Genomic DNA, 27,351 nt, shown 5'->3' on the forward strand with positions numbered 1-27,351 from the left:
AATTTCCTGGTTTTGATGGGAATGCTGCAGCTACAGAGTAGCTCTTCTGTTTAGAAAGTACAGACTAAGATATTTAGGAGTAACGGGCATCAAATCTGCAACTTATTCTCAAGACACACACACACCAATGGGAGGAAGTCCACTTTGACCCTCACAAGACATCTGACAACGTCTGCAGACATTTTTGGTTGAAGCAACTGGTGGTGGGTTTTTTGTTGTTTGTTTGTTTGTTTTCGGGGAGGGGGAGGGCAGGTTCTACTAGCATCTAATGGGTAGAGGCCACATGTGTTGCTAAATATCCTCCAATTTACTAGGGCCAACCCCACAATAAAGATTTATTCAGTCCAAAATAACTACAGTATTGGGGCTAAGAAAGTCTAACAGGTAGGGAGGGAAACTCTTGCCACCACAAGCCATGGGCTATCTCTTCACTTGGAAATGAGGTCATTAGTGTCTTTAAATCTCATCAGATTAGAGAAGACCCAGATACTCCCACTGACCTATCAGCTTACACGAGGGTGTTTCTATTATAATGGAGAACTGGAACAACTGCTGAGAACATTTCCTACACCCACCTACTTACCCCCCTTTTTTCTTCTCTGGAGATTTGGGGGTAACCTACATAAAAATTCCTTTGAGAATTGAGGTTATCTACTTTTTTTACACAGATAACACAAATTCTAATTTCTTATATATAAAACATCATTTCCATTATATTAATTCATACATACCACTTAAATGCTTAAAATTTTGATTTATTTCCTCTATTCCATTACACTCATCAAAACTCAATAGGTAAAATTTCTCTTTTTCTGTTTCTCAATGGCATTCTCCTTTTTAACAACTCTGAAGTAGTCTTTTAGTGTCTTGAAGGCAAATGGATGACCTATTTCCTATGAGCTATTTTATGCTGCTTAAGTTCTTATTGCTCTCATCCTGAAGTAGGCTTCTAAATTCTTTAGATATTTTTGTAAGGGTACATATCTTCTATGAGATCTAAAGCATTTTTTATTATTTTTATTGAAGTACAATAACACGATCAAAGTTTCATTTTTGAAAATTACCAACCCACCTAAATATTAATAAGATATGTAAAGAAATTCTGACACAATCCCACTTAAAAAGGGTTTTGGCAAATATTTCAGTAGGAGGTTAAAAAGGAAATTAAAACACTGAAGTTCAACCTCTTCAGGGAATATTATTTAGGACTATTGTTTTAAGTCAGGGCTTTATCCATATCACATTTTTCAAATAAGTTCAATTTCACAGCTCTTTTGGTTTTATAAATTAGCAATCATTTTCTTAATTTTTCTCAGACATTATCCATCAACAGTAAATAGGTCTGCCTACTAAGTTATATGACCTGATTTACTTTAGGCCAGAGAGATTGCTTCATAATCGGGTCAAGTACCTATACACTGCTGCCTTCTAAACCACATTAGTAGCAAAGAAATGACTCCAATATTAAGTTTAAAACTAAGTTAAAAAAACTGAACACAAATGAATACAAATGGATGTAAATGAGTATCAATTAACATAAGCATATAAGATTACTTAAAAATTTGTGAACACATTACTATGACTTCATCCTCAATGAAATAATCTAAAGACAAAAAGAACTGGAAAAATCTTAAACTTCAGTGTACTTATTGTCCATAATAATATTGGTATGGGGACGCCTGAGTGGCTCAGTCGGTTGGGCATATGCCTTCGGCTCGGGTCATGATCTCAGGGTCCTGGGATCGAGCCCCCACATCGGGCTCCCTGCTCAGCGGGGAGCCTGCTTCTCCCTCTCCCTCTGCTGCTCCCCCTGCTCATACTCTCTCAAATAAATAAATTTAAAAAAAAAAAGTTAAAAAAAAATAAAGGGTCTGCCTTCAGCTCAGGTCATGATCCCAGGGTCCTGGGATCCAGTCCCACACTGGGCTCCTTGCTCAGTGGGGAGCTCACTTCTCCCTCTGCCTGCCACTCCCCCTGCTTATGCTCTCAATCTCTCTCTCTCTGACAAATAAAGTCTTTAAAATAATAATATTGGTATTACACTTTTATAAAAGTAATATGTACTACAGAATAAAGTAAACTAGTACAAAATTCTGTAATCTTAAATTTGAAATGAAACTATCAATATGAACGCACAGTTTATTTTTCGACATTTCATAGCTCTGTCCAACAAAAGAGCCTAGAAGAAACGAACACACCTAGCAGATCTTGGTTTCTAAAAACTATTCCCACCCAGAGAACCAAGGATCCTTGCATAAATGAATGCTTCCATGACTGAAACAGGTAAGTCATCTTTTGTGCAGAAAGCAAGGGAAATACTCAAAGTTGATGGGGTTGGGGCGCCTGGCTGGCTCAGATGGTGGAGCAAGCAACTCTTGATCTCAGGGTTGTGTTTAAGCCTCATGCCAGGTGTAGAGATTACTTAAAAAAATAAAATCTTACCAAAAGAACACAAGAGATACCTTGAAATAACTCACACTGGCCCAATCTATTGTACATTTATTTCTTTTTTTGAGAGAGAGAACGAGAACATGCATATGCGTGCACAGGGGTTGGGAAGAGGGGCAGAGGGAGCGAGAGAATCCCACACAGTTTCCACACCGAGTATGGATCCCGACACGGGGCTCCATCTCATGTCCCTGAGATCATGACCAGAACTGAAATCAAGAATCGGACCCCCAACCGAGCCACCCAGGAGGTCCTATAAATACATTTAAAAAGTAAAAAATTAGGGACGCCTGGGTGGCTCAGTTGTTAAGCATCTGCCTTCGGCTCAGGTCATGATCCCAGGGTCCTGGGATCGAGCCCCACTTCGGGCTCCTTGCTCAGCAGGAAGCCTGCTTCTCCCTCTCCCACTCCCCCTTGCTTGTGTTCCCTCTCTGTCTCTCTGTCAAATAGATAAAAATCTTAAAAAAAAAAAAGTAAAAATTATTGAGTCTATACTGTAGGAAAGAGAGAGAGGGAGAGAGAGCGCAAGGTAGTGGGGAAAGGTGAAAGAAAACTCTTTACAGAATTCCAGTTACTAAATGTAGAAGAAATAGCAATTAGAAAACTCACCCTTCTGCAACTGTCAGTGTAATAAATGATGCAGGCAAAGATCAACAATGGATGCTAAAACGATGAAGTGAAACGGTAACAGGAAACAGGATATTCACGTGGTGCCAAAGTAGCACTGAGAAGCTTACTTACTGAATTATGAAAGGAAAAATATGCCCTAATTGGAGAGCTGGTGATCACAACCTCCATTCGGTAGTCAAATAATATTAAGAGCAGAATAACCAGGTGTTATGTAGCTTCTAATGTAAAGCAACAGACACAATTATCACTTTGACTTATTCTTGCCAAAATGTTTAACCTGAACCTAACCAAGCTTACAGACCTAATTTCCAGTGTTCTATGCCACTATACTAATTTTTTTTTTTAAGATTTTATTTATTTATTTGATAGAGAGAGGGAGAGAGCTTGTGAGTGCAAGCAGGGCGAGAGGGAGAAGCTGGTAACCTGAACCAGGGCTTGATCCCAGGATCCTGGGATCATGACCTGAGCCAAAGGCAGACACTTAATCTAATGATCCACCCAGGCGCCCCATCGTTATACTACTTTAATACAGTAATTACCTAAAGGACATTATCAGGAAAAAATCGAATATTCTACAAGTATCATGAGCTCTTTAAAATAAAATCAGTGCAGGGGCGCCTGGGTGGCTCAGTCGTTAAATGTCTGTCTTCAGCTCAGGTCATGGTCTCAGGGTCCTGGGATCGAGCCCCACATCGGGCTCCCTGTTCGGCAGGAAGCCTGCTTCTCCCTCTCCCACTCCCCCTGCTTGTGTTCCTGCTCTCACTATCTCTCTCTAATAAATAAATAAAATCTTTAAAAAAAAAAAAAAGTAAAATCAGTGCCACAAGAATTTTTAAAAGACAAGGGGACTGTTCAAGACTTGAGATATAACAACTAAATGATTATGGTTTGGAAGAAAAATAAAAACACTAAAAGACAATTCAGAGATAGTTGGGGTAAATGGAGTATGGACTAGACATCAGATAATATCAAAGAATTGCTGATGTTTTTAAGTACTATAAGCATATAACCACAATTGGGTATGTATGCTTAAGAAATGTATGCTATCTTGGGGAACCGGGCTGGCTCAGTAGGTGGAGCACGGGACTCCTGATCTCGAGGTCATGAGTTTAAGTCCCACACTGGGTGTAGAGATTGCTTAAATATAAAATATTTAAAAAAAAAAAAAAAACGGGGGGGGGCGCCTGGGTGGCTCAGTTGGTTAAGCGACTGCCTTCGGCTCAGGTCATGATCCTGGAGTCCCTGGATCTAGTCCCGCATCGGGCTCCCTGCTCGGCAGGGAGTCTGCTTCTCCCTCTGTGCTCTCTCTCATTCTCTCTCTCTCAAATAAATAAATAAAATCTTTAAAAAAAAAAAAAAAAATGTTATCCATAACTCTACAACTGACCAACTAACTTTCAAATAAGACAGAAAAAAATTATATGAACGGTAGGGGGAAGAGATCATGTATATGCCATTAAATCAAAATATTAACTGGGAATCAAACTAGGTAGAGGGATATGCGTATTCATCGTACTTGTCTTTCACATCTTCTATATATTTTGACTTTTCATAGTAAAAAGTTGAGAGGGAAGAAAATAAAGCAGAATGCTATAAATCAGCAGTTCTCAAGGTGTGTGCTAGGGACCCATGAACTCTTTCAACCATTTCACAATAATAAGATGTTATTTGCCTTTTTCACTGTGTTGTCATTTGTACAGATGATGCAAAAGCAATCAATAATGGATAAAGCTCCAAAGATACAAATGTAGTAATCCAAAGGGACACCTGCATCCCAATGTTTATAGCAGCAATGTCCACAACAGCCAAACTATGGAAAGAGCCCAGATGTCCACTGACAGATGAATGGATAAAGATGTGGTATATATATATACAATGGAATATTTTGCAGCCATCAAAAAAATAAAATAAAATAAAATCTTGCCATTTGCAATGATGTGGATGGAACTGGAGGGTATTACGCTAAGCAAAATAAGTCAATCTGAGAAAGACAATTATCATATGGTCTCACTGATATGTGGAATTTGAGAAACAAGGCAGAGGATCATAGGGGAAGAGAAGAAAAAATGAAACAAGATGAAACCAGAGAGGGAGACAAACCGTAAGAGACTACTAATCTCAGGAAACCAAGGGTTGCTGGAGTGGAGGCGGGTGGGAGAGATGAGGTGGCTGGGTGATGGACACGGGGGAGGATATGTGTTGTGGTGAGCACTGTGTATTGTGTAAGACTGATGAATCACAGACCTGTACCCCTGAAACAAATAATACACTTTATCTTAATAATAATTTTAAAAAATTAGTTAAAAAAAAAATAATGGATAAAGCTGTTGGTGACTTAACATGAATCAAGATAGGGAGGTCCAAACTGTGTAAGTAGTCATATTTTTTACTGCCATATACTTCACAGAAAAAAAATAAACTGCCACTTTCATATAAGAAAAAGCCCTTGAAAAAGGAGTAAAAATTACTCATTTTATTAAATTACAACCATCAAGTGCACTAATATTCTGTGTGACAAAAAAGTATGCATAAAACAGTTCTTTTGCATACAAAGTACACTGGTTATATCAAAGAAAAATATGTAACTGCTCAAGTTGCAAACTGAACTACTCACTTTTTGTCTGGAACACCAATCTTTACTTGAAAGACTAACTGACAAACTATGCTTCTTATACAGACTTGGGTTTTAGGCAGACATTTTCTCAAAATATGTACAAAGTGGGCCTATCACTGCCAGTCATTTTCCTTGAAGTATTTTCTGCCAATGAAAAAACTTCAACTTTCGGGATGCCTGGGTGGCTCAGTCAGTTAGCATCTGCCTTCGGCTCAGGTCATGATCCCGGGGTCCTGGGATTGAGCCCCGCATCGGGCTCCCTGCTCGGAGGGAAGCCTGCTTCTCCCACTCCCCCTGCTTGTGTTCCTGCTCTCGCTCTATGTCAAATAAATAAAATCTTTAAAAAAATAATAATAAAATAAATCTACATACCTGTGAGGCTGCATTTTCTTCATATATTTCAACAACAGCATAATGAAATATATTGAATGCAGGAGCTATGAGAATCCAGCTGTCTTTCATTAAGCCAAACTTTTTTTTTTTTTAAGATTTTATTTATTCATTTGACAGAGAGAGAGACAGCAAGAGCAGGAACACAAGCAGGGGGAGTGGAAGAGGGAGAAGCAGGCTCCCCGCCGAGCAGGGAACCCGATGCGGGGCTTGATCCCAGGACTCTGGGACCATGACCCAAGCCGAAGGCAGAAGCTCAATGACTGAGCCACCCAGGCGCCCCTCATTAAGCGATTTGCAATGTTATTCTTCTCACTACTTTGAGAAAGTAATTTTCATAAAGTATCATATTAACATGTAATGGGTTATTGTTTTAGGTGAATTAATATATATTTTTAAAATGTGTTTTCACTTCTAATTTGATAAATATTGATACATCTGCACATATAATCAAAAGTTCTTTAAAAAAAAGTTCTTTGGGGAGGCACCTGGGTGGCTCAGATGGTTAAGCGTCTGCCTTCGGCTCAGGTAATGATCTCAGGGTCCTGGGATCAAGCCCCACATCAGGGTCCTGGCTCAGCGGGTAGCCTGCTTCTCCCTCTCCCTCTGCCTCTTCCCCTGCTCATGCTCGCTCTCTCTATCTCTGTGTCTCAAATGAATAAATAAAACCTTAAAAAAAAAAAAAGTTCTTTGGAAGGGGGTGCCTGGGTGGGCTCAGTCAGTTAAGCGTCTGCCTTCGGCTCAGGTCATGATCCCAGGGTCCTAGGATTGAGTCCTTCATTGGGCTCCTTGCTCAGCTGGGAGCCTGCTTCTCCCTCTCCCACTCCCCCTGCTTGTGGACTCGCTCTGTGTCAAATAAATAAAGTCTTAAAAATTAAATAAATAAATAAGCTATCTGTGATTCTCAGTAAATTTTTAAAGTGATCCTGAGACCAAAGAAATTGGTAACTATTGCTCTGGAAATCAATATATGCCATACACCATTTCATATACACCAAAAACCTCACCTAAGCACTAATGACTACAGTTATATAGTCCATACAGACTATATTCCACACGGCCCTGGCTCCTCGCCCCAGGGCAATCTTAAGTTTATTGAAATTAGCATTAAGCACTTTTTTTTTTTTTTGGTGAGGGGTGGGCACATGGGGGTACAAAAGTATAGCACAATTACTTTGAAATGAGTCCCAATTAGATAAAAGAATAAAAATAAAATAAGGCTGTAAGACTTGGCCTTATTCATTCTTGGACATGCTTATTCTGTAGCTGTTTAAAAGTAGTTCCATCTGCTTTGGTGTTGACAACTTGTAACTACCTTTTATTTATTTATTTTTTTTAATATTTATTTATTTGTCAGAGAGAGAGCACAAGCAGGGGGAGCAGCAGGCAGAGGGAGAAACAGGCTCCCCGCTGAGCAAGGAGCCCAACGTGGAGCTCGATCCCCGGACCCTGAGATCATGACCTGAGCTGAAGGCAGATGCTTAACCGACTGAGCCACCCAGCGTCCTGTAACTACCTTTTTTTTTTTTTTTAAAGATTTTATTTATTTATTTGAGACAGAGAGAGCACATGAGAGGGGGGAGGGTCAGAGGGAGAAGCAGGCTCCCTGCCGAGCAGGGAGCCCGATGCGGGACTCGATCCAGGGACTCCAGGATCATGACCTGAGCTGAAGGCAATCGCTTAACCAACTGAGCCACCTAGGCGCCCCCTGTAACTACCTTTTAATAACAAAATTATTTAACACATAACAAGTTATATAAGTAATTTTTTTAAAGATTTCTTTTTTTAATCTGACACATGGGGGGGGGGGAGAACAAGCACAAGCAGGGGGAACGGCGGGCAGAGGGAGAAGCAGGCTCCCTGCTGAGCAAGGAGCCTGATGTGGGGCTCAATCCCAGGACCCTGGGATCACGACTCGAGCAGAGGGAAGCCGCTTAACTGACTGAGCCACCCCGGTGCTCATGAAGAATTTTTTTTAATGAACAGGTAAAGTCAAGCAAATTATTCTGAATACCCTGCTGGACCATATTAAAATGACTTACACAATGTATATGAAGCTGGACCCTTAACGTATACCATATACAAAAATTAACTCAAAATGGATGGAAGACTTAAATGTAAGACCTAAAACTATAAAACCATTAGGAGAAAATATAAGAGAAAAGCCATATGACATCTGACTTGGCAAGGATTTTCTGGCAACAAAAGAAAAAAAATTAGGATTTCACTGACATTAAAAACTTGTGAATCAAAGCACACTATCAAGAGAATGAAGAGACAAGTCACAGAATGAGGGATCTATGTGCAAATTATTTATCTAATAGGAAATTAATATCTAGAATATGTAAAGAACTCCTATAACTCAACAAAAGATAAACAACTCAACTCAAATATGCACAAAGGACTTGAATAGACATTTCTCTAAAAAAGATACACAAATGACCAATAAGTACAGAAAAAGTTGCTCGACATCACTAGTCAGGGAAATGCAAATCAAACCACAATGAGATACCACTGCATACCCATTAAAAGAGCTATTAAAAAAAACAAAACAAAACATGGGCGCCTGGGTGGCTCAGCTTGTTAAGCTCCAACTTAATGTCAGCTGAGGTCTTGATCTCAGGGTCATGAATTCAAGCCCTACGTTGGGCTCCACACAGGGCATGGGAGCTATTTAAAAAAAACAAAAACAGGGCACCTGGGTGGTTCAGTCAGTTAAGAGTCTGACTCTTAGTTTTGGCTCAGGTCCTGGAATGGAGCCCTGCATCAGGCTCGCCGCTCAGTGGGGAGTCCGCTTGTCTCACTCTTTCTGCTCCTTCCCGCACACAGGTGTGCTTACTGTCTCTCTCAAATAAATACAGAAATCTTTAAAAACAAAACAAAAACAAAAAACGAAACAAAACAAACCGCAGAAAGTAAGTGTCGGTGAGGACGTGGAGAAAATGGAACCCTCGTGCATTGCTGGTGGAAATGTAAAATGGTTCAGTTAAGGTGGAAAAGAGTTTGACGGTTAAACAAAGACCTACCCTATGTCTCAAAACTTCTACTCTTAGGTAGATATCCAAAAGTACTGAAAGCAGGGACTCAAATAGCCAAAAGGTGAAAACAACCCTAATGATGAATAAACAAAATGTGATATACACAAAGTGTCCTTCTAAAAGAAGACACAGGGAAAGAGAGAGAAGGCCATGTACAGAGGCAGACACTGCAAGTTATGCAGCACAAGCCAGAGAACACCTGGAGCCACCAGAAACTGGAAGAGGCAAGAAAAGATTTCCCCCTAGAGGCTTTGAGAAAGCACAGCCTTCCCAACATCTTGACTTGGATTTCTGGAATGCAGAACTGTAACAGAATAAGTATGCTTTAAGTCAGCCAGTTTATGGCTTAAACTAATACAAACAGTAACTTTCAATATATTTATACCACCTAATAGAGGAGTTGTACCAGTGGATGGCAGAGTCTGGTCTTCTCATCAATAAAATACCCCTGAACAACAACAAATATAGTATATACACACAATGTAATGTATTTCGGCCATAAAAAAGGAATGAAATTTTGATATGTGCTGTAATACAGATGGAGCCTGACAATATTATTCTTAGTGAAATAAGCCAGACACAAATAGGTAAGTATTGTATGATTCCACTTATATGAGGTAACCAGAACAGGCAAATTCATAGAGACAAATAGAACAGTGTTTACCAGGAGTTGGGGCTAGGAGGACAAAGGGGGAGTTATTGTTCAAAGGGTACAGAGTTTTTGCTGGAAATGATTAAATGTTTTGGATATAGATAATGTGATGGTTACAAAATACTGTGAATGTATTTAATGTTACTGAACTGTACATATAATAAAAATTATGTTAGGCATATTTTTGCACACTTCAAAAAATGGTTACAATGCTTAAAAAATTGACTTACATCCTTTAAAAGAAAAATTTGTTAGTAATTTTCAAATAAAAAAGTTAGAGTTGCACCCTCCAATAAAAATAAGTAATACAAAGCACTGACAATGCTTTACTTACCCGTTTGGGACCACTAAAAATCTTTCTGGTGTTTTCTTTTGATTTATCTCCTTGTTTATTTGGGGGCTTCTTCACACTTTCAGGCACACCAGGCAAGTCCTCTGTAAAATCCAAGTTTTCTGAAATGGTAATCAAAACTAGCTAGCTTTCTAATACTTCAAATTATCTACGAAACAACCTATGAACATTTGGGGGTGTGGCATATTGTGGGGGAAAAGAATAAAAGGAATAAAAGCACCACTCAGTTGACAAAATATTCCTAACAGTATAAAGTTTCATTTTGCCATTCTCACCCTCCTGCTTGCTCCCTACTCTAGGAGAGAATCAGAAACCTAGTTACTGTGTATGTGCTTCAGTTTTATTTTGTGTAAATGGCAAAATCAATTCTTTAGTAAAACAACTGTTGGGTATCTATGGACACTGATATTAGAATGGTCTAGTTTAAACACAGACACACACAATCAGGTGGTATCCACCTTTAACATTTTTCTAGAACTTAAGTATACTGAATTATGCTGGCCTTCAAAGAATGCCTGCTTACATCTACAAAAACCACATTAAAAAAAAACAAAAAAAGAAAAAAAAAAGACAGCTATTCATGGCAAAAGATAGAAAATGACCTAGTACAATGTAGCTCAATGATTTGTGAGTCTTCATACAAAAATAACCGAAGAATTAGATTAACTGCTAAATGGTTGTACTTTTTCTAGCCTAAACAAAAAAAGAAAAACAGGAAAGCTTTTTACTAGCCCAACCCTTAAAAATATTTGCTATTTCATACATCATATGAAGACCCAAATTCCAACTTTGGCTATATCAATCAAATGGTCTCTAATTTTTAAATTTTATTTGGTATCAACAAGAATTTTTTGAAAGGGAGCCTAATGATTTCACATTTCAGTGCTTAAAAAGTTATGTTACCTCAAAATGTAAATTTCTGCCACAGATTTTGTATTGCTGATTAAGATAACTTGATATCTAGGTTAGTAGTAAGAGCTAAGTAAACTTCAGGGAGACAGGAGCTCAGGTTTTGTGCATCATTACTTATTATCCTCCAGAGAAAGCAACTGTAAAGCTATCTGCCCAGTCAGATCTCATGTGACTAGCAAGGCTGCTGCAAACTTCAATTCTCCAGAAGAGATTCCAGACAGCATTAGATGAATTCTGACAATACCCTTATTTTATTTATTTTTGCAGTGGGGAGTAAGGAGTGAGCCCTTAGGGACTATTCCCATATAATTCTAGTTTTGAAGAGTGACTCTAACCTAACAAAACTATTTTTAGGCCAAATATAATAAAATGGTCAGTAGTCTCAAGTATGACTTACAGTGTACAAGGGAATCTATATGTAAGAATACTACCAGAATTCTAATTCACCATAATGACATCTTGTATGACTTAATAGGACAAAAGCTTTATTTAGTAAGTAAACCAATACAGAAAAACTATGTATTTGGTTAAATACATATAAATATAGCCCCTGTATCCCAGAGGCTTTCACTTACTCTTCCTCACTCATCAATCAATCCACTTCACAAAGCCCTTGTCAGGTAATGACTTAATTATAGCAAAGCTAACCTACTTCTTTTGTTTGTCTCTCACAGTAGACTATCAACTCCTTGAGAGCCTCTAGTCATTACTGGCCCTACAATCTAAGAGACAAATTAAATTTCACCGTTAAGAGGGAATAAATACTTAACTAGCCCTTTTCAATTTTATTAAATCAACTCAAGAAGATGATTTTTAAGATTAAGACTTAAACTTAAGATTTCTTGAGAATGCTTTAAACATTTGTTAGGTGATCAGTTTTGAGCCAACTACAAAGGCTTTTTATCAATTTTAATTTTCTAATTTTTCCCTCATTACAAACCATCTATTATCAGTGTAGTCCTAAATGTCCAAAATCTACCCAAAGTCTCCATTGCATTTAGATTTTCAAAGTTGAAACATCAAGATGTCTAGTACCCCTATACACACACTTAAAATTCTCAAGTGCTAACAACAGAATGAAAACACAAATATGTAAAGACTCCAATCTATAAATTGATCCTTACAATGTGGAACTTAATTATTAACATTTAAAATGCTGTACCTCTGGATAATGTAATCTATGGTCCTACACAGTACTTCTATTAAAATTGAACATAACAAGTTAAAATTAAGTATCTAGGCAGAAACTAAGTAGCCACTGATTTAAACCTGAAAAGCATTTACTTATAATTTTTTTTAAAGTCTTACCTGCATTATTAGCACTAGACTGACTGTCCTGGGAATTATCATTGCTTTCAGGAGGAGGCTGTAAGGAGGGGGATGGAGCTGTTTTAGTTCTTTTTTTGCTTGTCTTTCTTTCCACTTGACAGTCATCTTCATCATCATCTTCACTTTCACTGAGATCATCAAAGCCAAAATACTTAATTTTGTAATTAGAACTCCCAGAACCTCCTTCATCACCTCCTGTCTCATCATGATCTTCAAAACCAAAAAATTCAAGTTTAACATCCTTTTTAGATTTAGTATTACTAGGTCGAAATCTAGTAGTGGTCTTAGAAGTCGCAATATCTGCCTTTTTTCTTAGACGGCCAGCTTCTCCCAAATCTGCAGGGGTTGATGCAGTGAACTCATCCATGCTACGTTCCATAGTATCCTGTATGGTAACATTACAAACTGACAAGCAAGATGGATGTAAAACAGTGTAATCTCTAGTCCGTCCAACCGTCCCTCTGAAACTGGTCCCAGAACTTACACTGCCTTTCTTTGCCTGATTCAGGCCATCTTTATTTGATTCACTGTTTGCTTTGGCTAAGGCCTGACTGGTGCCGTCCATTAGCTTATCAAAATTTGATGCTCCTTGTGAGGATTTTGCTTTATTGGCCCTACAGTACGTCCTACAGTTGCTTGGCCTAAGAACACTTTGCACGATGTCTTCCTCAATTACTTCATTTAGATTTTCCAACCGGTTTTTAAAATCCTCATCCTTCATCTCCAAAAGAGGATCACTATCCAAACTTAAAATACAATCTTCTGATCTGATATCTTCAAAATCATTATCCCATTCATACAAACCAGTTCTTACAGATCCCTTAATGGGAGATATTTCTGATGGAGATTCTGACCTTTTTCCAAGTTGGGAGTTCCAAGTATCATTTGTTTCCTTGATTTCATCAGCTTTGTATCCAGAAGCTACAGTTGTTTCTGCATTGGGTTTCTTAGTACTATCTTCAGCATTTTTGTAAATATGGTGACTATTCTTTTCATATTCTTCACTAAAATTCTCCATTTTATCTGTAAAAATTAAAAATAAGTCAAGGATAAAAAGGTAAGTGACATCAACGTAAAAGTTAACAAATAACAGGAACATCTGGCTAATTAAGAATACGGAATCAATCTTAAAATCACTACAGTAATGTTAAATAAATTAATGAATGTTTACATATTTGACATTTCCCCTTCCACCTTTTTTGTTTTTACATGGCGAGGAGAGGGAGAGAATCCTAAGCAGGCACTCCACACCCAGCCCGGGGCCCTGCATTGGGCTCAATCTCACTACTCTGAGGATCGTGACCTGAGCCGAAATCAAGAGTCAGACGCTCAATTGACTGAGCCACCCAGGCTTTTTTTTTAAAGATTTTATTTATTTATTTGACAGAGAGATAGACAGAAGAGCACAAGCAGAGGGAGTGGCAGAGGGAGAGGGAGAAGCAGGCTCTGCACTGAGCAGGGAACCCGATGCGGGACTCGATCCCAGGACCCTGAGATCACGACCTGAGCCGAAGGCAGACGCTTAACCATCTGAGCCACCCAGGCTTTTTAGCATAGAGCTCCCTTGACTTTTAGTAACCTCTCCCTAGTCATTCAAGTCCCTAAAAATTGTTAAAATTAATTCAAGAGATTTCAACAGTGTTAAGCAACTAGATCAATTCAGAATTAAATGATTCAGCCAAATCTTCTCAGAAATATTATTGGTTCTGCAAATAAAAATCCTTAAATTGAAATTTATTTAGTAGAATCAAAACAGTATAACACAGGGAGCGCCTGGATGGCTCAGTCAGTTAAGCGTCTGCCTTCGGCTCAGATCATGATCCCAGGGTCCTAGAATCAAGCTCCCCACCGGCTCCCTGCTCAGCGGGGAGTCTGCTTCTCCCTCTCCCTCTGCTTATGCACGCTCTCTCTCAAACAAATAAATTAAAACCTTAAAAAAAAAATAAAGAGTATAACACAATAAATGACAACATTCTGGCAATGTATTTCTCTGGGGTAAGGCTGCCCATAAGGCATGCCAGCTCGGTCGAGAAACCCGTCTCAGGGTCAGGTTTCTTTTGCTATTTCTGCTTTCCAATCTTTCTCCTAATCCTAAACACCATATAACTTCAAAGATTTTTTTTTCTTTTTTAACAGTGGCTCTGGTGCCTAAGTGGCTATAGTGGCTTATGCATAAGCATATCAGTGAGCAGCAAACCTCAAACTTCCTATCCATTTTGTACTTGGGGAATTCATTTTTACTATCTTTAATTTTTATCAGAAACATTTTTTGTTAACCTTTCTAAATGAGAGATGAAAATATGATTCAAATCGGTATTATGATTAATTCTCCCAGCACTTAGTGGTAGAAAAACTCTGGCAAAATGTTTATGCCAAACAATAAAAGTACTTAAAAAGTGCACTTACGTTTAAGAAAAGCCAATAACAGATCTCAACTAACAAGCCATTAAGTACCGGCAAAGGGATGATTACATAAATTCAATGCACAATTCTTAATACTACCCAATGGGTTTAAACATAATTTAACTTGTTAGATTTATATTTACTTACCTTTAGAAGGCATCTAATACCTGTTTTATTCTTAGACTTTTCCCAACGGAAGGCAAGGAACTACAGTTTTCATTATCTCAGAAGTACCAATCGCTAATCCTAAAATACTGAAAAGCTAAAAATTAAAAGCTAACTCTGACATCTGATACCTTAAAAAGGATAGAAGCAAAACCAAGTCTAAAACCAAACCAGAAAAAATACCACCACTACTTTTACTAACAAGTGGAAAGAGCAGTGGTAGCGGAGTCTGGAGACTGCCCTGGGTAAACTAGCTCTTCAGAGCTCAGGCAAGACCCCTAACTTTGGGAGTTTCCCTGAGGGCTTCCATTTCCCTCAAAGAGGGAAGCCACTGACCTAGATTACTTTACAGCATTACTGAAGGAAATATTTCCTAATAAATAGCTTATGGGAGTACTTAGTATGCTTAGCTACAACAAAGGTCTGTGAGATGTCATTAAATGTTGTATTACATGACTTTTTTTTTTTTTTTTTCCTTAAGAGAGGGAGGTGGGGGGTAGGTGGGACAGAGGGAGAGGGAAAGAGAGAATCCTAAGCAGGCTCCACACCCAGCAGGAGCCCTGGGCTCCACCTCAAAATACCAAGATCGCGACCTAAGCAGAAATTAAGAGTTGATGCTTCACCAACCGAGCCCCCTGGCACCCCACACATCACTTTCATAACTGCAGAGCATTCTGCTGTCTTAATGTCACAAAATTTATTTAGGCTGTTTCTAATTGTTTTATATAATAAATATCTTTCTGACTTAAAAAGTTTATGTGAACAGTGTTAGTATTCCTATTTTTAAAAACTACTTCAAGTTTCACTTTAATAAAAGTGAATGGGAGTAATAACTCCCATTTCACCTACAATAAGGGAGAATACATGTTGTTACTATTCTCATAAATAAGCCATCCTTCAAATGCCTAACTTTGTTGTGAGCTTATCATGTAATCTATTTTAAGTGCAAAAAGTAATAAAGAGCCCTAGGGAAAATATTCTCACTGAAACTTATAAATTGGGGCACCTGGATGGCTCAGTTGGTTAAGCACCCAACTCTTGGTTTTGCCTCAGGTCAGGATCTTAGGGTCCTGGGATCAAGCCACATGTCAAGCTCTGCACTCAGGGCAGAGTCTGCTTGTCCCCCACCCTCCCTGCTCGTGTTTTCTCTGTCTCTCTCTCTCTCAAATAATAAAACCTTTTTAAAATAAATAAAAGCTATAAGTTTCATTAGCAAGTATAATCTACTCATCTATTCAATTATACAACAAAAACAATCCTACAGATGAATATTAAAGTACATTATGTATTTTTAAATTTCTGAAATACATTACATAGATAAAAGCCAATGTAACCAACAGAGCTCTGCCTAAGAAATGCTGTCCAAGTTCTTTACAACAGTATTCTAATATATAAAATAAACACTTTCCATAGTCCTTCAACTTTTAAGCTCTGCAACAAATATTTACACAACTATACCTTCAGAAAAGAGAGCGAGGTTACCTTATCCTAAAATGCAGAACAATTACTTTCAAGTGCCCTCCTCCCTCAAATATCCCAGCTTCTCTGTCACATAAATCCATTTAGTATCTTAAAACATCAAGTAGTAAAGAAAAAGAGATAGTTATTTTCTTCCAGAGAAGCTAAGCATTACTCTGTTTTAATCTAATCAACTTACATCAACAGAAATGTATTTCTAGCTAAGTTTAGGAGTTAAGTGAATTGTGTGCCAACTCTGCCACTTTCTGGCTAAAATGAGGTCTTAAGAAGTTCAGGCCAGGGCGCCTGGGTGGCTCAGTCGTTAAGCGTCTGCCTTCGGCTCAGGTCATGATCCCGGAGTCCTGGGATCGAGCCCCGCATCGGGCTCCCTGCTCCGCGGGAAACCTGCTTCTCCTCTCCCACTCCCCCTGCTTGTGTTCCTGCTCTCGCTAGGTCTCTCTCTGTCAAAAAAATAAATAAATTCTTAAAAAAAAAAAAAAAGAAGTTCAGGCCATATCTTCAGCAAAACAATGAACTAATAAGATCTTTCCGAAGAGTGAGTTGAACAGATAAAAGAAGGTAATATAGGGCGTCTGGGTGGCTCAGTCGTTAAGCGTCTGCCTTCGGCTCAGGTCATGATCCCAGGGTCCTGGGATCGAGTCCTGCATCGGGCTCCCTGCTTGGCAGGAAGCCTGCTTCTCCCTCTCCCACTCGCCCTGCTTGTGTTCCTGCTCTCGCTATCTCTCTGTTAAATAAATAAAATCTTTTAAAAAAATTAAAAATTAAAAAATAAAAAAAAAGGTAATATATTTAAGGATATTTTACAGGTTATACAGCATCACATGAATGCAAATTATAATAGCTATTACTACTTTGCCACAACATAGGACATTATTTTTAATAATCTTTTAGCAAGACTTTTCTTAGTGGGCTCTAATATATAAGTTCATCAATACTCCCTTGTGTGTCCTGTGTCTACCAGCTTCATGCAAGGAATCCAAAACCACATTCTAAGGCCTACTGTTGCTCAAGCTAGAGGGTCAAGACTGGATGTGTAGAAAGTTCTCAATTCAAGACTTAGCCAGCACCATCTGCTATCAGATACTTAATAAATGCCTTTTAACATCAATAGGTATTATTTTTAAAATGTATTCATTTAGGGCGCCTGGGTGGCTCAGTTGGTTAAACGACTGCCTTCAGCTCAGGTCATGATCCCAGGGTCCTGGGATCGAGTCCCGCATGGGGCTCCCTGCTCTGTGGGGAGCCTGCTTCTCCCCCCGCTCCCACCCCCCCTGCTTGTGTTCCCTCTCACGCTGTGTCTCTCTCTGTCAAATAAATAAAATCTTTAAAAAAAAATAATAAAATGTATTCATTTAAGTTATCTCTACACCCAATGTGGGGCTCGAACTTACAACCCCGAGATCAAGAGTCATACACTCTTCCGAGTGAGTCAGTCAGGCGCCCCAACATCACTAGATTTTAGCATCACTAGATAATTACTCAATCTTTTATATGTTAGGTAGGTAAGGGAGAGAATTATCTTAAGAAAACTACATGGAATTTGAAAAGCAAATAACTAGATATGTAAAAATTTGGCAAGCCATATTCTCTCCCTAGGCCTCATACTACTTGTCTAAAACACAGTAAGCAACCTCACATAAAAGATTAATTAAATGCCCATTATTCCCTACAGGATTCTTAAGTTTGAAAGGAAATGGATGATTCCCTTAAGAATAAAAACAAGGGCGCATGGGTGGCTCAGTCGTTAAGCATCTGCCTTCGGCTCAAGTCATGATCCCAAGGTCCTGGGATAGAGCCCTGCATGAAGCCCCGCATCCGGCTCCCTGCTGCTTGGGAAGCCTGCTTCTCCCTCTCCCACTCCACCTGCTTGTGTTCCCTCTATCACTGTGTCTCTCTTAGGAGTATACATAGTTTTATAAAGGAATAAAGAGGTGGGATGATTTAAGGCTTCTGTGAGTATACTCTCTGAAGTATTTAAGAAGTTGGGAAGGTAAGTTTGACCAGAGATTCATGAATAAATAAAAATCTTTAAATGATAAATTAAGGGGCGCCTGGGTGGCTCCGTTGGTTAAGCGAATGCCTTCGGCTCAGGTCATGATCCTGGAGTCCCGGAATTGAGTCCCGCATCGGGCTCCCTGCTCAGCGGGTAGTCTGCTTCTCCCTCTGACCCTCTCTCTCTCAAATAAATAAAAAATAATAAATAAATAAATAAGAACTCCTACACATCCAGATGAATTAGAGACCTAAATATGGAGAAAAAGCAAAGTTTTTTTTTAGAATACAGGAGTGTATCTTTATGACCTCAGGCAGGGAAAGTTTTCTTCACAAGATACAAACAGCATTAACCATAAAGGAAAAGTAATTTAATTTCATCAAAATTAAATCTGTCCATAAAACAACACTATTTAAGAGAACTACCAGACAAACCAGAATGGAGGGTATTGACACTACATAATAATGCCTATAACTAATAAAAAGATGCCCAATAAAAAAATGATCAAGAAACTTGACCAGTCACTCAATAAGAAAGGCTATTCAGGGGCAGCTGGGTGGCTGAGATGGTTAAGCATCTGCCTTCAGCTCAAGTCGTGATCCCAGGGTCCTGGGATCAAGCCCCACAATGGGCTCCTGGCTCAGCGAGGAGCCTGCTTCTCCCTCTCTGTCTGCCTCTCCCCCTGCTTGTGCTGTCTCTTTCTGTGTCTCTGTGTCTCAAATGAATAAATAAAATCTTTAAAAGAAAAAAAAAAAAAGGATATTCAACAAGGGAGACTGTATGGCCCTTTTTTTTTTTTTAAGATTTTATTTATTTATTTGAGAGAGAAAGAATGAGAGACAGAGAGCATGAGAGGTAGGAGGGTCAGAGGGAGAAGCAGACTCCCCGCTGAGCAGGGAGCCCGATGCGGGACTCGATCCGGGGACTCCAGGATCATGACCTGAGCTGAAGGCAGTCGCTTAACCAACTGAGCCACTCAGGCACCCTGTGTGGCTCTTGATATTAGCTCAGGTCTTGATCTCAGGGTCATGAGTTCAAGCCTGGCGCACTGGGCTCCACACTGGGTGTGGAGCCTACTTAAGAGTCTCTCTCTCCCCCTCTGCCCCACGCCCACTTGAACACTCTCTAAATAAATAGATAATAGATAAATAGATAGATAGGGGCGCCTGAGTGGCTCAGGGGTTGAGTGTCCAACTCTTGTTTTCGGCTCAGGTCATCATCTCATAGTTGTGGGACAGAGCCCTGAGTTAGCCTCCACACTCAGCGAGGAGTCTGCTTGAGATTCTCTCTCCCTCTCCCACTGCCTCTGCCCCTCCTGTTCATGTGCACGCACTCTCTCTCTCGCTCTCTCTCAATCTTTCAAATAAATGAATAAAAATAATCGAATATTAGCAATTCCACCTGGTTCAGCAAAACAGATGTATGTGTACCAACATCATTCCAAAACAATGAAATCTGAATATCCATTAACAGGCCAGTCAATAAAGTGGTCTGCTCATACAAAGAAATACTTAAAAGCAACAAAAATAAAACTACATTTCTGTAGAAGCATATCTTAGTATAACCACTACAAAGGACAATTTGGTAATATCTTTTAAAATTAAAAATGTACATGTCAAAGAAATGAACTTACCCTTGAACAAGCAGTTTTAATTTATAACCATTTACTCTATAAATAGTTATGAAATAAAATAATAAGAAACTCACTACAACTTTCCTGGTTTTTGCCTTCATAAACAATACGAACACCCATCAATAAAGAACTACTTAAATTATCATACAGCCACATATCTAAATAATATGTAACTCTTAAAAAAGAATGAGGCAGGGGCGCCTGGGTGGCTCAGTCATTAAGCGTCTGCCTTCGGCTCAGGTCATGATCCCAGGGTCCTGGGATCGAGCCCCGCATCGGGCTCCCTGCTCAGCGGGAAGCCTGCTTCTCCCTCTCCCACTCCCCCGCTTGTGTTCCTGCTCTCACTAACTCTCTCTCTTTGTCAAATAAATAAATAAAATCTTTAAAAGAAAAAAAAAAAGAAATTGTAAACAGCATTTGCTTCTGTGGAAGGGAATGGATTTTTTTTCACTGTCAACAAGAATATGTGGCTATTTATCAGAGGCACCTAAGAAGCCAAAGGAAAAATATGGCACTTCTTCAGTGGATCGATTTTACTCAGATTTGAATGGTAAAAGGTACTTAAAAAAATAAAGGGCATTTTAACTGATCATTTAAGACATTTTTATATTTTATAAAGCATACCTATCAAACACCAAATTTACATGTACTTTCAAAGATAAAACAGTAAAAAAAAAAAAAAAAAAGGCAGTAAATATAAAATAACTTCAAAAGTACTACTCAGCTGGGCCCACTACAAAGATACACCAAATCAACTCAACCTCCCCGCTTCCCCAATCAATAAACCTGTGTTAACTGTGACAACCTACCAGCAAGTCAAGGAGCTTATTTGCTACCGTGGCTCCTGCTCAAGCTGCCCATCTCTGTCCACCAGGAGACAGGAAAGGTACTACATACCCCAGTCACTCTTCAACCAGTGGTCCCAACCTTCCAGGTGGCAATTAACTCTTCAAACTAAATATACAGACCCCCAAAGTTACACTAAAACCTTTCAAAATATATATATAGGCACAACTGAGGTTTAATGAAATTCATTTCCAAATCCTCAATTCTACTCTGCTCCAAAAACTGATGTGCCAACCCACCTGGTTTAATCATTCTCCCACATTATGAATAATAGCATATTGCTCACCATCCCTAATCTTACTGTGATACATTGCTCCAATTCTGGCATAACCTATAAAGAAACAACATGATAGATTACTGGCTTCTGTGCTTCCTACCTGAGTAACTGTAATGTCTGGGCAACATCCCTTGTATGTCAGGTAGTTTCCAATTACTGCTTTCCAAATAGAAACTGGTGTAACAACTCTACCCATTCTTATTTTTGTCAATATGGTTTCTCAACACTTACATGTATTAAAAAACAAGAACAGACTGATGCCAAAGCTTTTTCTTATTCTAGCAATGGTAGTCATACACATGAATTGGAAAAAGCCCCACCTGTCATTAAGATGTACATTTCCAAAAATTTTGCCTTTGAAATGTATAGCATTCATATTTGATCAATTACGCACTAATAACCGTGCTCATAATAATCTAGAAGAATTTTTAAATACTTAGAGCATTACAATCACAGAAAATTCTTAGAAGTTTAAATTTAAATAGGTATACACATTTTTGTACGAAGAATTATGAAAAGAATGGCCATTAAAAGGCTAAGCATAAATATGTTCATTAGGATAAAATTCTGAAGGGGAAGTGGAATAGAAATACAATTTCAAAAAGAAAAAGGAGTATTGTAAAATCTTCTGGCTGTTAAAGAAGAACTTGTTCTTTTATTATTTTTTTTTAATGTATGAAAGTGAACAGTAAATAATTATGGCACTTGCAAGTAAGAAAGGGATTATGATAAAAGACAGGAGAGCAATTATGGTGGGGGTGAAGGGACAGATGGAAGAGATTCTAGAATGGCTGCCAAAATTCTATTTCTTAATGTGGGTGTTGGTTATAAGGGTGTTGCTCTTATAAATAATTCATTGAACTAAACATTTTTATACATTATATTGTCTGGTTTTCTGTATCCATGTTTTATTTTACAATAAAAAGGTTAAAAAAATATCACTGACACTCAAGTTAAATGTGTTATTTTAAAATTATTTTATAGGAAATTATACCCTTTGAAAGCATTTAAATTTAAGATCAATGTTTTCATGACCAGCAATCCCACTCCTAGGTACTTACCCAAGAGTAATGAGGACATATGTCTAACAAAAACCTAAATGTGAATGTTTATAGCAGCTTCATTCATAATTGCCCCAAACTAAAAACAATCCAAATGTCCTTCAGCTAATGAATGAATTACAGTACATATATAATAGACTACTACTCAGCAATTAAAAAGGAATGAACTACTGTTACATGGAAGACTCTTTAAAAGCATTATGCTAACTGAAAGAAAACAGACTGATAAGGCTACATACCACATGATCCCATCCATGTATATGACATTTTGGAAAAGATAAAAACCACAGAGACAGAAAACAGATCAGTGGATCCCAGGGGTTGGAAGTGAGAGAAGGGACTGACCAAAAAGGAGCATGCGGAACTTTCGAGATAATAGAAATATTCTGTACCTTGATAATAATCACACAATCATATGTGTTTCCATAGAACTTTACAGTTTTAAGATACTACAACAGGTATTTTCCACTTGTCCTTCCAGATCCACTCTCCACCCTGATCTCAGCCCTCTCAGGCGGCTGATCTGTATATCAAGGTTTCCTTACTTCTTCCACTGGGTTCTACCCATGAGGAGCCCCAGCAGTACAAAGGAGGGAAAGAGGAAATTTAGGTTCAGGGTACGTTACCCCTCCAGCACTTTGCTTATTAAGCCCCTCAACAGAAGGATACTGCTCCTCTTGAGGTGGCTTCCTCTCTACGGCTCAGATGATCTCTTGTCCCTGTGAAAATGGGTGATAATAGCTTCACTGCAGCTAACCAAGCCTACGACACCATCCTTTGAGCTTCCCCTAACATTCTCCCCACACCTTTGTAAACAGCTCCTTTATAAATACACTTTCCTGGCATTAGCCTAATTGGGGCATGCCACATATTTCCAGTTGGGACCCTGACTGATAAATCAAGACTGGAACAAAAAAAATATACGGGGAGGGGTGCCTGGGTGGCTCAGTCAGTTAAGCATCCAGCTCTTGGTTTTGGCTCCAGTCATGATCTCATAGGTCCTGGGACGGAGCCCAGAGTCAGTCTCCGTGCTCAGCAGGGGGTCTGTGCTTGAAGGTTCTTTCCCTGGGCCCCTCCCCCCATGTGCACACGCATGTGTGCTGTCTCTCTCTCAATAAATCTTTTACACATATATATGGTTTTAAACTGCTATAGGAAAATTTGGTTCTAAAGCCACCATGCTTCTCATGTTTCTCTAGGTCAGGATCCAAAATGTAAACACATCTTGTGATCTACCTTCTCCTGAATTTCAATACTCAAAATGTATCTGTACTTCTTTCCAATCTCATAATCCAACAACTGAGCACCACCACCACCCAAACCCTTAAGTCTAAAGCACGCAGGTGATCAGGACACTCACATATACCTGGGGATTAATTCCCTCTACCACTTCCATGCCCTAGCTGAACCCTGACTACACATGCCTGTTTTCCTGCAACCCCTTTAAGTATCTGAGAGTAGGATGCTTTGGGGTCACTGGTATGCTGGCTCTCTAGAGCCTGTTTATAAAACTATTACTACTCCACCCTCTTATAAAGGCCTATTCTTTTGAGGCTTGTGCCACTTAGCTAGTTACCCTCTAATCTTCCCCTTACCTGTCATCTAACCTCTTATTCTTCATTTAAGGGTTTTACACAGGATTTATAACTTACCCCTCATGCCAGTCTTGCTATCATGCTGAATTCCACCAAATCCCAATCTCCTGACCTCACGGTTCTTTAACCTTCTCCCATCCATAGTCTTCTACATTCCAGCTCAGACACCAATTCTCAGTTTCATGCAGAAACTTTTCCTGTCCTAGAACGCTTCACCTCTTAAAATTAAAATCAGATAACCCACTTCTCAATCACAACCTACTAACTATCCAACCTGTTCCAGTAACCCCATTCTTGACTTCTATTTAATAAGACTCTCAGGATACTGACCCTCTTCTCTCCTTTCTCCTACCCACCAGCCTTGTCCAGTTCCTAAATATTTTAAATTCTATAGTCCATCATTTCAGTCACTCTCTGGACAATACCCTAAATCCTTTCTTCTCTATCTGGTCATGCCACATCTTGTCAGACAAAAATGACAATCCAGGATAATCTAATTTTCCTATCCAATATTCTATATTCTGTGCAGGTTCTGGCTAACAGGACCTACTAAAGGTGGGGGGAGGGGCACTAACACAATGAGGTAAGTGAGTTAGAAACCGTTGAGTTTCTAACGATACAATCTTCACTAAGGCCTCATTAATGTCCAGAAATTCTCTCTACACAGCTCCTTCCTTCCATTTTCTGCAACACCAGTTTGAACCCTTTGTTTCTTCACTCTGGCCCTCACATTTCCTTGCCCTTCTTTCCCGCTTTCAGAGATAACCTCTTCTATCATTTCATGGGGGGAAAAATGCTTTCCTCCATAAACCACCTTATCTTCCACCTCTCAGTAAGCTCACATTCTCATCCATCATTCCTCCTCTTCAGAAAATTCGGCATCCCTTCTCCCAAGACCACTCTCCCCGCTATGCTTTGAAGCTTATGCTGCAAGGCTCTCCCATGCAATCAAACCTTCCCAAACCCCTCATCACCTGGTAACTTTTCAGAACCTCTCTCCTCCCCTTCAAACATCGTTAACAAGTTGTGTACACTCTTGCTACCCCTACCTTCACTATGTACTCACTACTCAGACTGTTCCAACCCAAGTTGCACACTCCAATGCCAGCTTTGCAGTCCTCATTCTTGTTGATCTTGCAATAGCATTCCAATTCAGTTGATCCTTCATGAACATCTTTCTGCTGGCTTCTATAAAATAGCACTGACTCAATGTTCCTACTGATGCTCTAGCTACTCTTATTCAATTTCCTTATCTAGTTTTTCTTCTTCTTGTCTCCATCAAGTATTACAAGTTCTTCATAGCTCAGTGCTTTTTCCTCTTACATTCTCCTCAATGACTTCATCTAATCCTATAATTTCAAATAACATTTATTTATTCATTCATTCATTCACTCACTCATTTATTTTAAGTAGGTTCCACACACAGCATGGAGCCCAACACAAGGCTTGAACACACGACCCTGAAATCAAGACCTGAGCTGAGACCAAGAGTCACAGACCCTTAACTAAGCCACCCAGGCACCCCTCAAATAACATTTATATGCTGAATCTCAAATGTATTATCTTCAACCAAAAATTCTTATCTAAGTTCCATACCAGCATATCCTATCCCTCACAAATACTTCAAATCCAATGTGCACAAACCTGAACTGATGAACTTGCCCTCAAAATGTCCATTTATCTCAATGAATGACATTACCATTTGCTCAGGTGCTCACATTAAATACCTGAGAATCATTCTTAATGTCTCCATCTTCCTCACTTCCCATGCCACTAAGCTCTGCCACTTTTATCCTTGCTCAGTATAGCAGCCAGTCCCAAGTTAAATGTCAGCCCTGTCCCTACCCCTCATTCAGACCAGGTAAATAGCCTATTATACACTCTCATATGACCTTGTATTTTTCTTTTCGTTTTTAAAAAGTTTATTTATTGGGGCACCTGGGTGGCTCAGATGGTTGAGTGTCTGCCTTTGGCTCAGGTCATGATCCCAGGGTCCTGGGATGGAGCCCCGCAACGGGCTCCCTGCTCGGCGGGAAGCCTGCTCCTCCCTCTCCCACTCCCCCTGCTTGTTCCTGCTCTCGCTGTCAAATAAATAAATAAAATCTTTAAGAGAAATAAATAAACTAAAAAAAGTTCTACTTTAGGACAAAATAAAATTACAATGTCTTTCAGAATTTGCATATTGCATTTCCATTTGTATATAACACAAAAAATTAAAAATAGAAGATACTTATTACTTATAAAAATAAGGTCAGTTTTATTCACTATTATAATTACTTAGACCACAATTCTTATTAAAAAGAAAATTATTTAAATAGCAACAGGAGGGAATCCATAATATGTTCCGATCAGTCATTTCCAACATCAAGATAAAACTGTACAGTGACACTTATTTTTTTAAAGATTTATCTGAGAGAGAGAGAGTGCACGAGTTGGGGGGCGGGGTGGGAGAGAATCTCCAGCAGACTCCCCGCTGAGCAAGGAGCCAGATGCCGGGCTTGCTCTGAGCCAAAATCTAGAGCCACCCAGGCGCCCCAGTGACATGTTATTTTAAATATAAGTCTTTAAATATGATAAAATTATGTTCATTCATGAAAATAACATTTTGGTTGTTTTTCAGATCTTCTGCTAATAATTCAAATTATTCACTGACCTGTGCTTTACCCTCTATAAAATGGAAATAAAGCCTGGCTTATATAGTTGTGATTAAGGACAGACTAATCTATAAAGGGCTCAAAATAAAGTAGGAGCTAAATAAATAACAGGTCTCTTATCTACTTCTCTTAAAAGAATTTTAGGTATGACTTAAATATATTCTAAACAAATACATTCAATACCTAAATGAAAGCTAGAAACTGTTGATGATATACTTTCAGACTTCTTTAATAATCCTCATTAATCACCTATACTTTATCCAGTAAGCAGATGAAAATCTCATCTCACTTCACAAGTTCCTGGCCTACTTTAAGCTTTCAGGAATAGAACAATGCATCCCTTTCTAAAAATCAGCTTCAGTTCCAAATCAAAGTTCTTAAATTCCTGACAATAACATCCCTCTAACACACAAACACTCGGTACAGCTTTAAGCAAATGAAAAAAATGTACTGGCTACAAAACCAGTCATGCAAATTAAGAGACTATGCAGTAGTTATCTCAATATTTGGCAGGATGTGTAGACTGAATCCCAGCTGGCTGGCAAGGAAAGTGTGCCAAGTAGAAATATAAGTCTTTACATACTTTATTCTAGAGTCCAGGTTAAAAACCTGTAGCAGAAAGCACAAAGATGGAAAATGGAAGTAGCCTCATACAAAAAGCAAGAGAAGCCTTCTTTTGCCCCTAATGCACACAGCCCTGGATTCAACACTTTAAAGAATATTCCAAGACCTCTTAGAAGGGCAAACCTTTAGGTCCTGCTAAGGGCCATTTTAAGTGGCACACCTGTTTGAGAACTCACTTGAGCAGCAATTACAACTTAAGTATTTGCAGATAAAATACAAGTCCTGAATCTGCATTAAAATAATCCAGGGAGGGGTG

At 38.9% G+C, this 27,351-nt stretch overlaps 1 protein-coding gene across 3 annotated transcripts in view; it reads right to left on the reverse strand.

The window, feature by feature from the left end:
- The window catches only part of WAPL (WAPL cohesin release factor), an 88,111-nt gene that overhangs the window by 53,173 nt on the left and 7,587 nt on the right, over positions 1-27,351 (reverse strand). For 2 of the 3 annotated variants that reach the window (XM_045878242.3, XM_045878239.3), the window contains exons 3-4: positions 12,345-13,388; positions 10,107-10,225 (exon numbers count right to left, since the gene is read on the reverse strand). In XM_045878242.3, coding sequence (XP_045734198.1) covers positions 10,107-10,225; positions 12,345-13,388 — 1,163 coding nt within the window. The remainder of the gene's footprint in view (positions 1-10,106; positions 10,226-12,344; positions 13,389-27,351) is intronic. The other variant, XM_045878241.3, reaches the window with a different exon arrangement.

Source organism: Mirounga angustirostris, unplaced genomic scaffold, assembly GCF_029215605.1.
Source record: "Mirounga angustirostris isolate CCGP_5_RB_7025 unplaced genomic scaffold, mMirAng1.0.hap1 SCAF_6, whole genome shotgun sequence".
In the NCBI taxonomy this organism is placed as follows: Eukaryota; Metazoa; Chordata; class Mammalia; order Carnivora; family Phocidae; genus Mirounga; species Mirounga angustirostris.